The following is a 14,877-nucleotide window of genomic DNA, read 5'->3' on the forward strand; positions in this document are numbered from 1 at the left end:
CAGTGAAGTTAAAAGAGTGAGGCAGGAGGGTCAGAGCCAACTTGGGAGCCTCTGTTGTAAGTTAGATCCCAGTTAGAAGGGAGGAAAAATGCATTTATTCTGAATTTAAAAGAAATGTGTAGAAGGTTGTTCTTGGGCTAGTAAGGTGTAAGTCCCTGCATCCCTCCAGGGCTGTGTCTGGCGTCCAGGCAGGTTGGCTCTGTCCTCTGGATGGCATTGCTGGTGTGCAAACAGCTCTGCAGCCACCTGTGCTTGGGAGAGGACTTGGGGAGCAACGAGCTCCTTCCCTCCACACTTGGATCACCAAATCCAACACACATGGTGGACCAAACACTGATCTCCCATGTGTGTGGCGCTTGCACGCAGCATGAGCCTGGTGGTCATTTGCAGCATGAATTTCACTTGCAAATTTCCTCTAATTTACTGTGGATTGATGAAGCTTGCAAAGCAAAGACAAAGGCATACAGAGCTGAGAAAGGGCTCCCAGCCATGCCGAGTTCTGTAGCTTTTGAAAAGGCTTGTTTCTACCACGCTTTTTAGAGCCCCAAGCTAAGATTTGCCCGAATGGATGCCTGAAAGCAGCTTTTAAAGCATTTCTGTAGCACTTATATAAAAGCTCTAGTCTCCAAAGAACCGGGCACCTTGGCTTTTCCCACTGGAGCTGTGGAGAGGGGGCTCCCTGGGCAGCCAGCTCCAATAACCCTGGGGTGCAAGCGATAACGTGCTTCATGTGCACATGAAAGCCCTTCACAAATCAAGAGCTTTCTGTCCCTCAGATTTTAGCGTCGTGTTGCTGTTCATGCTCTCTAAGTGGCTGTCAGGCCATCAGGAGTAACTCACTCAAAAAGCCCAAGCGATTTAGACAGTTTGAGCTGAGGATTCCTGGATTTCCCCCGCTACTCTCTGTGTCTCAGTTGCTCAGAGCAGTGAGCAGGCAGGTCACAGTCACTGGTGGCATGGGAGAGCTGTGAGCTACCACCAGTGACAAAGGTGCAGTGTATGAGTTGTAGGAGCAACGTGCATGTCTCATCCCCAGAGACGTGCACACTATGCTGCCCACCTTGTGTCCTTAGATGTTCTTTCGTCATGTAACAGGCAAATGCTGTAAACAGCACTTTAGGTAGATGACAGACACACTTCCATCTCGTGATGGAAAAGGGATAGGAGGTCACTGAAGTGCCCCCAGGGAGTGAGCAGGGGTTTGCTGCACTCAGAGCACAGAGCAGTGAGGTGCTCAGCTCCTCTGATAAGGTTTTCCCCCCCCCGGCACCACCTCGCTTGCTGGTTGCATCCACAGTTGCAAAGAACATGCAAAGAACATGTGCTTGGCCCCTAAAGAACAGGGTCAGACCTCCCAGGGTCTTTCCCAGCTGATCACTGGAGGGCAATCCCAGAGTGAGAGCTGTCTCTGGCCCTTCTCAGCTGAGGGGTGAGTTTAGGGAAGGTGATGGAGGATGCAGAGAGGATGAAGAGGATGAAGGACCATGCTGCTGTGCTCCGGGGGCTTTGCCATTCAGCTCCTAGGGACTGTTTTGTCTCAGCCATGCGACTCTGTCCCCTTTGTCCTTACCTGCAGGAGTACATGTGGTTCTTCCGGACGCTCCTCCTGAAGAAGCCTTTGCAGCCATCGCAGCTGGAAGCCCCGTAATGCTTCCCCGTGGCGCGGTCCCCGCAGATGGCACACAGCGCGCTCACCCCGATGCTGTTGGAAGTGTTGAGGTTGGCTGCTTCTGATGGAGACGTGTCTGCTTCAGGAAGGACACAGGAAGAAGAAGACAGTGAGACAAACAGCCAACATTGCCTAACTCCGTTTCCAGTGAGAGACTTGATTTTTGGAGGAACCAGGCAGCTGCAGCCAGGCTGTGCGGCAGAGACTGGTCAGAGAGATGTTTAAGGACTGGTGAGTGCTCTGAGTGTCTTAAGTCATTGCATTTTGAGTGTGCAAAAACTCCCAGTGTGCCAGGGTGGGACAGCTCTTCCCAAAGGCCTGACTCCAGTGACGCCTTCAGACAAAGCGGAAACCCATTTGCAGAAGTGACAGAGCAGAGCCAAAATTCCTTGGGGATTTGCAGACGCTTTGGGCTGCAGTAGTGTGGCCAGAGAAAAAACTGGTGCAGAGTTAAAGCTGAGGTATTACAGCTCAGGGTGAGCAGCTGATTTATTAGGGAGGTGTTTGTGTTATAGCCCCAAAAGAGCCCAAGACAGCCTTGAGCAGACACTATTCGAGAAGTGAGGTGACCAGCTCCCTTTGCTGAAGAGCTTCTCTGCCAGGCATGGAGCTCCAGCCTGCACGGCTGTTCTTCAGAAGAACAAGACTTTAAGTACACAACAAACTTAAACGACTTCTGGAAAACCCATGTGGGCAAACACTACAAGGGAGGGAATCAAAGGGGGATCAAACTAACCTAGAAAAAAAGGGTGAGGCTATAGCATGGAGGAGGCTGTACGCTGGGTGTCTTCCAGAGTCTGGTAGCACCACAGCTGAGATTGATGTGTCTAACAGCCCTTACAAACCGAGCAGGGCTGGCAATTGCAGGGCTTTTTTGGGAGAATGGGGAATTGCAGCAGCCTCTGTAGGAAAGGACATCTGACAGGCTCCAAACCCTACAAGCCCTACACTAAAACCCCTCCAGCAAACCAAACAAACCTCAAGGCTGAAGGGATCAGCCCTTAATTCAGTTGATCTAATTGTCCCCTCCCATGCACATTTTCCTGTATCAGCAGGGGCACATTCCCCTGCCTCAGTGGAAATCCTGGCTGCAAATGCTACCCAGGATAGACAAAGCCATAGAAACCTGCTGAGAGTTTAATACTTGGGTCTCTTGGTCCCTGGTCGCTGGGTTTGGCAGGGATGCAGTTAACTCTCGCCCCAGAAGGGTCACAGCTGCTCCCACTTGGCACCCAGCAGAAAGGGGGCTGGGTGCTATAAAAGGGCTCATCCCAACAGGGCTCCTTTGAGCAGCTGGAGCATGGGTCTTGGGGGAGGCTGGGGCAGGCCTGCCTGGGGCAGGCTACAACATTAGCATTTATTTTGCAGAGAAAGGGATGTTGCAGCAGGTGCTGCACAGCCTCCTCATGCCACCCCTTGGCGTGTGTAACCTGGAGTGGATCCTGTGATCCCCAGCAGCAAACTGGCATGAGGGATCTTGAGCCAGCCCCTTCTACAGCTCTGGCAGCAGCTTTCATTTCCCTGCCTGCTTTCTGTCTTCCTAATGCCTTGTGTCCCTCCTGTATTTCTTTCCCGAGTCAGTTTGCTGCCTCTGTGTCCCTGCCTGGCACACCCTGTGACACAGCCACATTTCTGTGTGTGCAAAGCTCCTCTTTCTATTCCCAAAGCCCGGAGCCTCCCCCAGGCCTGCTCTGGCTGCCTCTCATCCCTGTGACCAGCTTGCCTCCAAAAACCTTCCTCTGAACACATCCCGAGGGCTCGGCTAGATGGAGGTCATTCCAGAAGGAAAGTTCAATTTCCAGTTTCCTCCAGAGAGGAAGAGCTGATCTGCCTATAATCTCATTACTTGTGTATCTGTGACAGCCCAGATAAATCCCTTTTTAGCAGTATATCATGCTGGAATCAGATCAACATAAAGCAGGAAAAACTGGCACCGTTATCAAAGAAATTACAACATCTTAGTCTAACAACCAACTGACAATGAAATTATTGCCTAATGGATAATTTTCCAATTAAGTTTATTTTGTAATGCCAGAAATGTGGGCTTCTGGCTGCTGCAGTGAAGGGCAATTAGTGGGATTGATTTGGGGTTAAGATAAATAAAAGAAAGAAGAAATCCTACTTAAAATTTGAATTCTTGCAGTAGAGATTTGTGTTAAGAGGACGGGAGCCCCTTGAGAGGTCCCCAAGCCTGTCTGAAGATGGGATGCGTTTGGTCTGTGACAGTGGCAAACTTGGTCCCTGCTGAGCAGCCACCTCTGGGCTGGAGCTGTGCAGGACAGGGCTGAGCTCTCCTGCCGTGCTCGGCCAGAGGAGGAGGAGAAGGTTTTCCAGGCAGAGGTTTTCCAGGCAGAGATTTTGCAGGCAGAGGTGCAGGCAGTTGCTGGAGTGCCAAAGCAGCCCCGGAGGTGAGACCTGTCCCCAGTCTGGAGCCAGGCAGAGGAGGAGGAGGAGGAGGAGAGAGGTGCTGGTGCTGCCTGACCCAGCTGATTCATCCCCCCCACGGGTGTATTTCATATTGCGCCTGATCTTGTCATATAAAATTATTGTGTCCCTCCCACCCATGGAGCCCTTGGTCGCAGGAGGAGGGAGTCACAGCCCCCTGAGCAGGAGCTTCTGCATGAGGGGTGGGAGCAAGATGCCCAGAGCTCTTGGCCCCAAGACCCCCGGGAGGGTAAGCCCAGCCTGAGGAACTGAGAAGGGGCTGAGACCCAGTGCGGCTGGGGGCTATTGCACAGCAGAGCCACTTGGGCACCATGGTATCACATCCGTGACGGAGCAGAGCTGTATACTGGGGGTGACCCGCACAGGCTGTGAGGGGAGAGCCCACGCTGCCAACACAGCCCCCCCGGGACAGGGCTGCCCCGGCAGCCTCGGTGACGCAGGAGGAAAGGGCTTGAGGGGGTCATTTCTGCAGCGTGCTTCGTTTAGTCATTAACCTCGTATTTAGAGAGACTTTAGGGGGGACTTGGAGAGGAATCTCCTGTTATCTCTGGGCATTTAATCACTAGGGCTCCTTGGTCCCCATGTGGGTGGGTCAGCACTGCAGATCCTGGTGGATTGTGTGATCCCATTTTTCCCCACCAGGTCCCTTCTTTCCAGCAGCTGAGCCTCCCAGCCCCGCAGCGCTCCCAGGGCAGGAGATGCCACCCTGCACCCCAGCACTGCACGGGGAAGGACCAGGCTGCTGGGGCAGCACCTGAATCGCTTTTCCTAGTGATTTCCATCCTTGCCAGGCCCAAATGGTTTTCTGCTTTGGGTAAAACTAGCTCCAGCTGCTGCTGGGGTGGGATGGGTTCTCCACTCTGGAGCCACGGGTCTGTCTGTCCCGTGAGCTGTCAGCAGTGTTTCTCTCGGAAACTTTTGGCTAATCTTTTCTCTTGGCTGGGGTCTAGGGGAGGTGAGACCCCACCCTGTGCTCAGCCCCAGCCTCAGTCCTTGGGCTGAATGTCTGATGGGGACCCTTCATTACACCCAGCTCCTGGCATCTGCCCGTCACTGAGCTGTCTGGGCTGCAAGGCACCATCCCGCCTGTGCCAAGCACAGCATTGTTCTGCCACCTCTATTTCTCCCCAGAAAAAGCAGTTCCCCCCCCACAGTGAGCTGCTGAGAGCCCATGGCTGACACCCCTGCTGTGCCACAGCCCTCCCAGGAGCATTTTGGTGGCCGCCCCAGGGAATTCTCCTCCTGCAGCCCCCAGCTCATCCCACCAGAACGGAGGGGAGAAGACGGAGGGGACTTACCGTTGCCCATAGCCAGCACCTGCATGTTCTCAAACTCCAGAGTGGTATACGCCGGGTCTAGCGCTGCGCTATAATCTGCCATCTCCATGTCTATTAGGGCTTTGGAAAGGCGCATTATCATCAGCAAACACGGGCCAGATTGTACCGATTCCCTTGTCCGAAGCTATTGGCCCTTCTGTCTCCCTCTGCCTTCACTGCGTCCCCTATCTGTTGTCTTTTATTTCAAATATTTCTCTGAAAGGATTTGCTGAGCCTCAAGGCCTATACTCCCCAGAGGGGTGGAGGCAGGAGGCAGTGTGTTAATCTTTAATCATCTCACCTACTGCCTAACGCTGCTTTTTTTTTTTTTTTTGGTGGAGCAGCAGTGATTCTTGTTGACTGTTTATTATTGAATCTCGAGACACTTTGCCAATCCCAGCACCCAGGCACAGGCACGACTGCGGGAGCAGGCTCTTGCCACCCAGGGAACACCTTCCTGGGCTATTGACCTTGATGCTGGGCTGCTGGTGTTGGTCTAAATTGTACCTCGGGTGGGAAACTCAGAAAAAACCCCACCAGGAAAACAAGGTTGCTCTTCTGTCATTGCCTTCCCCTCTCCACCGTTGGTTGCCTTCTCCCCCCTGATTTTCTCTTCTCTTGCTCCCTCCATCCCTCCCACACCTTTCCTTTTTTTTCCCTCCCTGCCAGAGAAGGTCATTGCCTGCCTGGCAATTTACACGTTGCTATGTAAAGTAACGATGTACAACTCCTTTTACTTCCCTATAAACTGAGTTTTACAGGGGCTAGATGCCCTATAAACTGATCCCACTGCGGCTGTGCCCAAATGGCAAGTGGGGTCAGGGGGTGGCATGGGTGTTTTGGGCATTGCTGGGGCAATTCCTGTCCCACCGCTGGAGCCACCCTGTGCCAGACACCCCCTGACCTTGGGTTTTGACTGACAAGTCTCAAAATTTTCATTAGGCAGCTTTACTCTGCAGTGAGATTTTTCCTTCTGTAGGTGCCAGCTCTGCCACCAAGGGTGGCTCTGTCATCTCACCACTGGTACTGGGCAAGGGGGACTGGAGTGAGCGGCAGAGCTGCCCGTGCTCTCCTTGCTAACCTGGGTGCTCTCCTTGCTAACCTGGGTGCTCTCCTCCCCAGCTGACCCCGGGAACATCCCTCCTCCGCTTTACACAGGACCGGGATGGTTCAATGTAATTGCAAGATCAACAAGTGGGAATTTAATCAATCACTGAACGGCATGGGCTGGATGGCGCAAGACATCCAGCAATTAATGCTTTGGTATCAGCTCGCTCTGCATTGAAAACATCCCCAGGATTTCGCAACCAGCAGCGACTGACTGAGTCCACAAGCTGCTGATTTGTGCTCCCAACTGGCTTGCATTTGTGCTTCCCAGGCTCCCCAACACAGCCCCAGCCCTGCTAGCACCCCAAGCCACCCTGGCCATGGTGGCATCACTGTCACAACGTGATACCAACGTCTCTGGCTCCACAACAGCACGTCCCTCTGGGCAGTGACACTAGTGACGATTTTCTGCTTGCACTTTAGGAGCTCAAGGGATTGTTCAAGCAGCCATTGCCCCCTGAAATGATGACCCACGCAGCACTTCCAAACAGCTCTTCTACCCTGAGGCTACAGGTCTGCAGGAGCAAAGCTGAGCACAGGGGACAGCCCCTGCTTTCTCGCTGGGGACTGGTGATAAAAAATCCTTTGGTGCAGGAAAAACAATCATCCGGTCTGTGCTCCCAAGAGAGAGGCCAGAGCTCTCCACAGTCACGTGCCTGTGGCTCTTCCCTTCAGCAGGAGCAGTCCTGAGCCAAAAACTGTTTTTACGATGTGCACACTGGGATGGGGATGCTAAGGTAGGGCATAGCCCCCTCCGTGGCCTCATCCCAGGGACCTCCATCCCAATCCTGGCCGGGCCACAGTGATCCCTTTGATTAGATAAACGCTGCAGACACTAGGTCAAACATGTGCAGGATTTGCCACAGCGTCTAGTAAAATATCATAAAAGCGTGGCCCCTTTTGCTCTGCTCAGCAAAACAAATCTTTTGCTTAAATAGCCTGCTGAGCAAGGAAGGCTGCAAAAGGCCGTTTGCTCCCTGGGCAGGAAGGATTAAGAGGGCCAGGAATAGAAATTGGAGAGGCAGCGTGTGCAGGAGAGCAGCAGATAAGCAGCAGGGAAGTTTGGAGAGCATTAGGTGGCTCACGAGGCCGGGACTGTCAATGGGACATGGTGCTTTCTGCCCTGGGGTCGTGTTGACTGTCGTTTTCTCACTACCGGTGTCCTCTGTTGGTTGCTGGTGCCCCCTCCCAAATCCCTTGTCTTGGCGTGAAGGTCGAGGACCAAACCAGCCAAGGACACCCCACTTCCTTGGCCCCGGAGATGGACTCATGATGGAAACACGTCGGCTGCTCCCTGAGCACTGTTTGCTGCAGGAGATGGATGTCTCCCTGGGGATGTTCTGCCTGGAGAGTCCTTGTCTACCCCTGACATCCCTGCGTGGTGGGCTTTGGGACAGATTGCCCATGTAGTCACGGCCTGTACTAGCTAACAGGACCCCTGCAGCTGCTTTAGGTTGGAGATGTTCCAGTCAGCAGCTGGTTCTGGGGCTGATTCAAACACTTTGGTCCTACAGCAGATGTTTTGTCATTTTTATTCCAAAAAGAGACAGCTCATAGCTGGCAAACCCCCACTGGCAGGCGAAGGCTGTTGCCAGACCAGGTGCTCAGGAGGGCTGATTCAAACACTTTGGTCCTACAGAAGATGTTTTGTCATTTTTATTCCAGAGAGAGACAGCTCGTAGCTGGCAAACCCCCACTGGCAGGCAAAGGCTGTTGCCAGACCAGGTGCTCAGGAGAAGCTAAGCTTTCAGGCCCTCTCCTCTCCCCTCCTGTCACCGTTTCCTGTGCCCTCCACCCACCGTTTCCTATGCCAGGAGATGGCTGCAAAGAAGACCATGACAGCTCCAGGGCGTGAAGTGTTCTACGAGTGATTATTTAATTTCTATCTGTTTAGCAGTAAATCCCTTCCCACACTGGCATATCATAACACTAATTCTGCCTTATCTGTAGATTTCTGACTGGCAAATTCATTCAAAGTGAAAGGGGATTCCCTGAAAATAAGATCCATGCTTCTCAGTACGGGAGGATTTAATAGAGTATTTAGTAGAGCGTTTCTGGTAGGGATGACATCAGGTACTGTGCTTGCTAGCTCTTTGTCTCAAGTGGGTCAAACAGGGTTTTGTAGGATCAAGGGATAACTGAGGTTGGAAGGGACCTTGGGGTCTCTACACCAACCTCCTGCTCAAAGCAGGGCCAGCTGTGAGAGCAGCATGGGTTGCTCAGGGCTTTATCCAGTGGGGTCTTGAACATCTCCGAGGATAGAGACCACACAACCTCTCTAGGTAGCTACTGCTTGACTGCCCTCGTGGTGAATAAGTTTCTCCTTAGACACTGTCTGAACTTCCTTCATCTCTATACTTATGCCTGTTGATCTCCTCCTGCCATGTACCTTGTGAGGAGTCTGGCCCCATCTTCTCAGTGCCCATGTGGGTTATGCTCCTGGGGTTCCTGTGGTTCCTGTGAGACAGCAGCCCTGCCCTCCAGTCTGTCGACCAGATGCCACAGTCTGGGGTGGCCTGCAGACTTTCTGAGGGTGGACAGTGGTCAGGCTGCAACAGGAGCCTGGGGCCCTCATGCCGTTTGCTTTTCTCTCTCACAGCTCTGCACTTTCAAGAAATCCCTGGCAGAAATGCCAGTGCCCTGAGCCAGCAAGGACCAACCTCGTCCTACACCAGCGATGCCACCGCTGCCCCTTGCAGATCTCTCCTCCCGTGTCACTCGGAGCTGCAAGGCCACTGTGGGGCTGGAGTGGCCTTTCCTTGCCATGCAAACAAAGCAGAGATGGGCTCAGGTCTGAAACCTCTCCAGAGCAGGAGTGCCCTCAACAAGGTTGTGCCCCCTGCTCAGCCACCACTGTTTGGCCAAGGGAGGTGTTGGAGAAGGATGAAGCCCAGTTACAAGACAAAGAACAAAAGTCCCAGGGGAACGTCACCAGCGTAGTCATCTCCACACATGCAAAGGTCCCTTCTGCCTTTTTTTTTTTTTCCCCTTTGAAATTTCAAATTCCAGTTTGTGGACAAAGTCCTGCCTATCTGAGAATATAGATCTCCGACCACTGACCAAACTCCACTCCAAGCAGTCCCGAGGGCTGCTCTTCCCCTTGCCCACGGATGCCTCCACTCAGTCCCTGGATCTGCCGGGATCACACCAAAACTTTTCCACTGGAGCAGAGTGCTCGAATGCGCACGGAGTGGATTTTGCATGTTTCAGCCTTAACCTTAACCAGCAGCTCCCTTTCTCCACGCAGAATGGGAAGGACCATTGGGAATAACCAGGTAGGAGCCTTATCACCTCCAGTTCATTTGGGCAGACATTGCAGATAGAAAATGAGAAGGAGAAACAAGGGCTTCCATTGTGCTTATACCAGCAATTTTAGCTCATCATTTAAATTAGGGAAGGGAAAAAAAGGCAGCTACAGAGGGGATGGAAAACAAGAGGGAACATGAGCTCGTGGAGGCAGAGCCACTCCATATGGTTAACTGATAACTCCAATTTGCCTCTTCCCTCTCATCTTTTCTGATTCTCCCGATTAAGCTCCACTATTCTCATGCTAATCATTTCTTGACCTGTTTATTTTGCATTAAAAAATTAACAGGGAGCAGTTTACTGCATGACTTGCTCACACAGAACTGCTACAGATTAGCAGGCAGGCTTTAAGCCTCTGTGTAAGACTTTTGGGTCTAGGAGCCAGTCTGCACAGCTCGTGGGTGAGGGTTTTTTCCTGTTTTTGAAGAACAGCTTTTTCTAAAGTCAATATAAATCCCCCTCCCTTCGTGCCTTGAGTATATTTGCTCTGTGGCTATTTCCAAATGGGAAAGATAAAGCCAAGGGCTTGTGTTTTGTCAGACTTTTTGTAAACAGGGATATTTAGGCCACGCTGTCAAACCCCTCTGCCTTCTGCCTCGGCGTGCCGGGACTCTGGAGCAGAGTTGTCAGCGTGTTAATAAGCAGCTCCAAGGAATTTGGCAGGGGCTGGGGGGCTGCAGGTCAGTGCAGCTGAAACAAGCCCCCAGCTCAAGCGGTGGATCTTTGCCTCCGCTCTGGGCAGTCATATGACAGACACACCAATGGGGTCTGCTCCTGTGTCTGTCCCCAGAATGTCCCCAGCAGAAGCAAGAGGTCTCCAGGAAAACTGATGATTCAGCAGAAGTTGTTTCGGGTGTGTTTGGCCCTTGCCAGCCACACACACAGCACATCCCTGCCCCAGCAAAACACCTTGTGGAGGTGAACCAGAAAGATCCACCACCTCCATCCAGGGAGGTGGATCCAAAAGATCCAGCCCTGAGAGGCAGGAGGTGACCACAGCCACGTGCCAGACCTGTGCCCGGTGGAAGACACAGGCATTTTATCATCCTGTTCAACAACAAATCACTCTTGGTGATTTATTTTTCCCAGCGCTGATGTGCCTGTTGCTGTGGTTGGGACAGATGCTGTTTGGAGCTGGGGGTGATGCTCAGGATGGGAGATTCCTGAGCAGCCCCTGGACATGCTGTCACTGGTGAGTGTGTGACATGTGGTGGCACCCTGGGCTCCCCAGCACAGATAAGGGTGGCAGAGGTAGCTTCACCACAGCTTCACCACAGCCTCGGGCTGTTTCTCACCAATTCCAAAGTTATCAAAAAGTGGCCAAACCAACCAGAACTATCCAAGCCCCCAGGCCATAAAATCATCGTGTGGAGAATCAAGGCAGTTTTTAGACGTGGGGAAGAGACGCTTCAAAGGAGGTAGCAGACTCTGCTCGAACTCCTCTCCAAAAGCAACATGAGCATTTCAGCCAAAGCTGGGATGGATATTGGAGCTGGAGGCAATTATTGGAGCTAAAATAAATAGCTGCTGTGCAAAAGCAGTAGGGAAAGAACTGCAAACGGGGGGACAGACAGACCATTTCAGCATATACTGCTCTAGCGATAACACTGTGCGTGCCTTTCATCCCAGGACCAGAAAGGGCTTTATTATCCTGCCTAACAAAGGCTCTGAACACTTGGGGAAGTAATTATTAGTACTCTTGGGAGCTTCTGTTTTGCAAGGACAGTAAGTTTGAGCAGAACAGCTGCAGAAGGGCAGCTGTGCTCGAAAATGCCTCTGCATGTGCTGGTGTGTATTGGCAATCCCTCGGGCTGCAAACACAGCCCTCGAAAACAGCATCTCTCCTCTGGGACCCACAAATTGGCACTTGTGATCCTGGAAATCTCACTGCTGTGTTTTCATGCAAAATCACGCAATGAGCCCAAGACCGAGTGAGAAAGAGGAACCGTCACGTTCGTCTTCTTCCATTACACCACAGGCTGCAACTTGGCCCAAGCCACAGCTCCCACCGCTGATCCCACTTGCCCCATCCAAACCCTACGCTGGGAGCGTTGCGCTCCATCCAAACCCCAACCCAACGGAGACCCGGACACTTTCCAGCAAAACACTCTCCTGCCTATTTGGGAGGAAATCCAGTAAAACTGTGACTTTGCCACGTGCTGTTCCAGCTTCACTGTCTACGCTGGCAGATGCTCAGCTCGAATTCAGTAGTCCCAGTCCCATTTAAATTGGGGAGCAGCAGCCATGGGGAAGCAGCAGGGCTGGAGAGAGGGTTTGCAGCCAGCAGTGAGCACTTTTTGCCTCCCATGCCTCACCAGCTCACACGTTTGGTATGGGAAGGATCACAGCAGCCCATGTCTGGACCTGGAGAGAGCTTGTTTAGCAGGTGGACATGATCCCTTTGGAATCAAAGTAATCTCACTGCTTCCCAGGGAAAATATCCCTACCAAGCTCGCAGCCTGGCAGGCAAACAAGTCTCTCACTTCACCCCTGCCAGCTGTTTGCGGGGCTTTTAGGTTTCATTGACTTTATATCTTCGTTATACGCACATGAAACAGCCCCTGAATCGTTCCAACTGGTGGAGCAATAGGGGGAGGAGGAGAACAGCCAAAATCAACAAAGGTTACAAAGCAAGTTTTACTTTTTAAAAAATTTCTTTTCTCTCTCTTGCAAAGGTGGATGCATCAGCAAGCCGTGCCTGGAAGTGATCTCCAGTCACTTCTGGTGCTCTCGGGATCAGGCACCACTAGAAATTAAGCCAAAAGGATGTAAAGCTGCTGGGGGTGTGGAGGGAGAGCTGCAGCGCGGTGAGGGCGGCAGGGGGATGGTCTGAGCCCATGTCCCCACAGGAGGGCAAGGCAAGGGCTCCTCAAGGGCAAAGAATCCTGAATCCAACAAACGTGGGCTGCTCCACTGCCCAGGCTGCCCTGGTCTGGCTGGAAAAGACAACGTTCAGGGTGCTGAATTTTGGGGGAGCATCTCAGGGAAGGTCCATGTGTGTGTGACGGGAGGCAGCACAGGAAAGGTGGAAGGCTGCCGTGGGTGGGAGCACTGGTTAGGTCTGAACTGGGAAAGGTAGGCTGGGCATGGGACAAAATAATAAAAAAAAGGTGATATGTTAAAATCTAAGATATTCTGGTTTCTGGATTCAGAAGGAAACAAGTTAGAGCAAAATGCTTTTTCTCTGCAGGAGTGTGCCGAGTGCCTGGATAGCCTGTCTCGTCCCCAGTGTCCTCAATCGCCAGAGCCCAGCAAGTGCCAGAGGAGTAAATTCGAGCAAAACACTACTCAGGAGCTCCACATCCAGCAGCTTCACACCCCTGGAGCCAGTGGCCACCACAGCACTCTCCCGTGCTGTCCAACTGTCCTGTCTACTGCCACAGAAACAAAACCCACAACAGAAAGCAAGGTATGGGAACGTGGGAGCTTTCTACATGCAAGGGGACAGCAAGGGGAGGGGATCACGTGTCTCCACAGTCCCATAAACCCATGGCCAGGACACTGCAGTGCCAACTGCCTGACTCCTGGCTAACAAACAACATGGCAAACTGCTATTTAGCCTTTGTCTCCAAGACAGGATAACACGATTATTTAGCCCTTTACACTCCTGCAAGGCCCAGTGCCATTGGCCTCTTGTATCATAAAGAAATTAAAATATATTATGACCATAAACTACCTCATTTGAGGAAACGAGCCATTTCTAGTGAACGTATCATGGGACGCTGAAGCCATGAACTTTTCTAAATCAATCTCTGGCTGATAAAGAGTGCAGGTATTTGCTGGGAGCAGCTCCCAGCACGTGGCTCCCAGCGCGGCGCTGACGTGGGGAGCTTGTCCCACGGGATGGTGGCTTGGGGTCCAGGCTGCCCCAGGAGGCACAACCCCCCCACCACCAGCACAAGCCCTGCTTGGATGGGATGTAGCTCAAGCAAGAGGAGCCCCAAGATTTTTGCTGTGCCCTGGGGTCTTGGGGAGGCTGACGTGGTGTTTTGTGCATGGGGCTCGGTGAGGTGCAGCACTCTGGGGCTGGAGGTGCTCAAAACATGTCTGGGTGCTGCAAACCCCTCCACAGCACCCTGAGCCCAGCCAGCCTCCTCCCTGCCTCACCTCCACCTCTGGGGTCACGGGGCTGAGCAGAGAGATGGCCAGTGGGGGACCTGCACTGGAGGATGCAAAAAACCTTTCTAGTAAAAGCTCGTGCAACCGTTAAGGCTTGCATTAAAACTGCTTTTTCTCTTAATTGCTTTTAAGCTTTCATTGCAAGGTCTGGGTAAGTCCTGCTGCAGACCTCTTTGGCTAAGGAGCTGGCAGCAACCAGGGCAGGACCAGGGCAGGGTCCATCCAGACTCTGGGAACTGGGCTGAGAACGACCAATTCATTTCCCAAATGGTGTGGGCAGTCACTGGGGCGTCTAGGGGGGACCAGCCCAGCTCCACCACTTCTTCCCCCAGGGAGTCACAGCACCCCCTCCACCGTGCCGCCCGCATTGGGGTGTCTCTAGAGACCCCCAGAACCGAGCCTGGGGACATCAGCCATCACCACCCACAAACCTGGCGTGTTCCCTCTGCACAAAGCAAACCAGAAACCAGCGACGTGGGGGTCCCCTCAGATGAGGAGCAGCAACACGTATGTGGGGGCTGAGCGTATTTCAGCCGCTCTGAGACCCCCCTGGAGACCCCGTGGCGGGGCTGCCGATGCCCTTCATTTGCAGAACCTCCGCAGCTCTGTCTGCGCAGCTGCTTCCCACTGCGGGCGCCGGGGGAACACGGGGGGTACCTGGTGTTTCCTGGAGCAGGTCGTATCTGCTGCCATTCATCTTCCAGGGGCGCTCAGCTCTGCGGGCAGAGCTAGGGCACTCTCGCCCTCGGACGGGGCCGTCCAGCTGGCGAGACCCCCGCGGGCTGCGGGGCAGGAGCCATGCCCGGGAGCTGGCTGTGGTGCAGCAGCAGGGACCAGCTAATCCCTTAATGCTGGTCACAATGAGATTTGATGGGGAGCAGGAGTTTTTGCAGCAGAGCTACAGGTTTTAAAGGG

General features: G+C 53.0%; 1 protein-coding gene across 4 annotated transcripts in view; it reads right to left on the minus strand.

The window, feature by feature from the left end:
- The window catches only part of HNF4A (hepatocyte nuclear factor 4, alpha), a 39,254-nt gene that overhangs the window by 14,990 nt on the left and 9,387 nt on the right, over positions 1 to 14,877 (minus strand). Inside the window, exons 1-2 of one of the 4 annotated variants that reach the window (XM_014943643.1) lie at positions 5,413 to 5,610; positions 1,571 to 1,745 (exon numbers count right to left, since the gene is read on the minus strand). In XM_014943643.1, coding sequence (XP_014799129.1) covers positions 1,571 to 1,745; positions 5,413 to 5,533 — 296 coding nt within the window. In that variant the 5' untranslated portion in view covers positions 5,534 to 5,610. Of the gene's footprint in view, positions 1 to 1,570; positions 1,749 to 5,412; positions 5,611 to 14,877 lie in introns of those variants that run through there. The other 3 variants (XM_014943642.1, XM_014943644.1, XM_014943645.1) reach the window with 3 other exon arrangements.

This window comes from Calidris pugnax, unplaced genomic scaffold (assembly GCF_001431845.1).
Source record: "Calidris pugnax isolate Ruff unplaced genomic scaffold, ASM143184v1 scaffold118, whole genome shotgun sequence".
Lineage (NCBI taxonomy): Eukaryota > Metazoa > Chordata > Aves > Charadriiformes > Scolopacidae > Calidris > Calidris pugnax.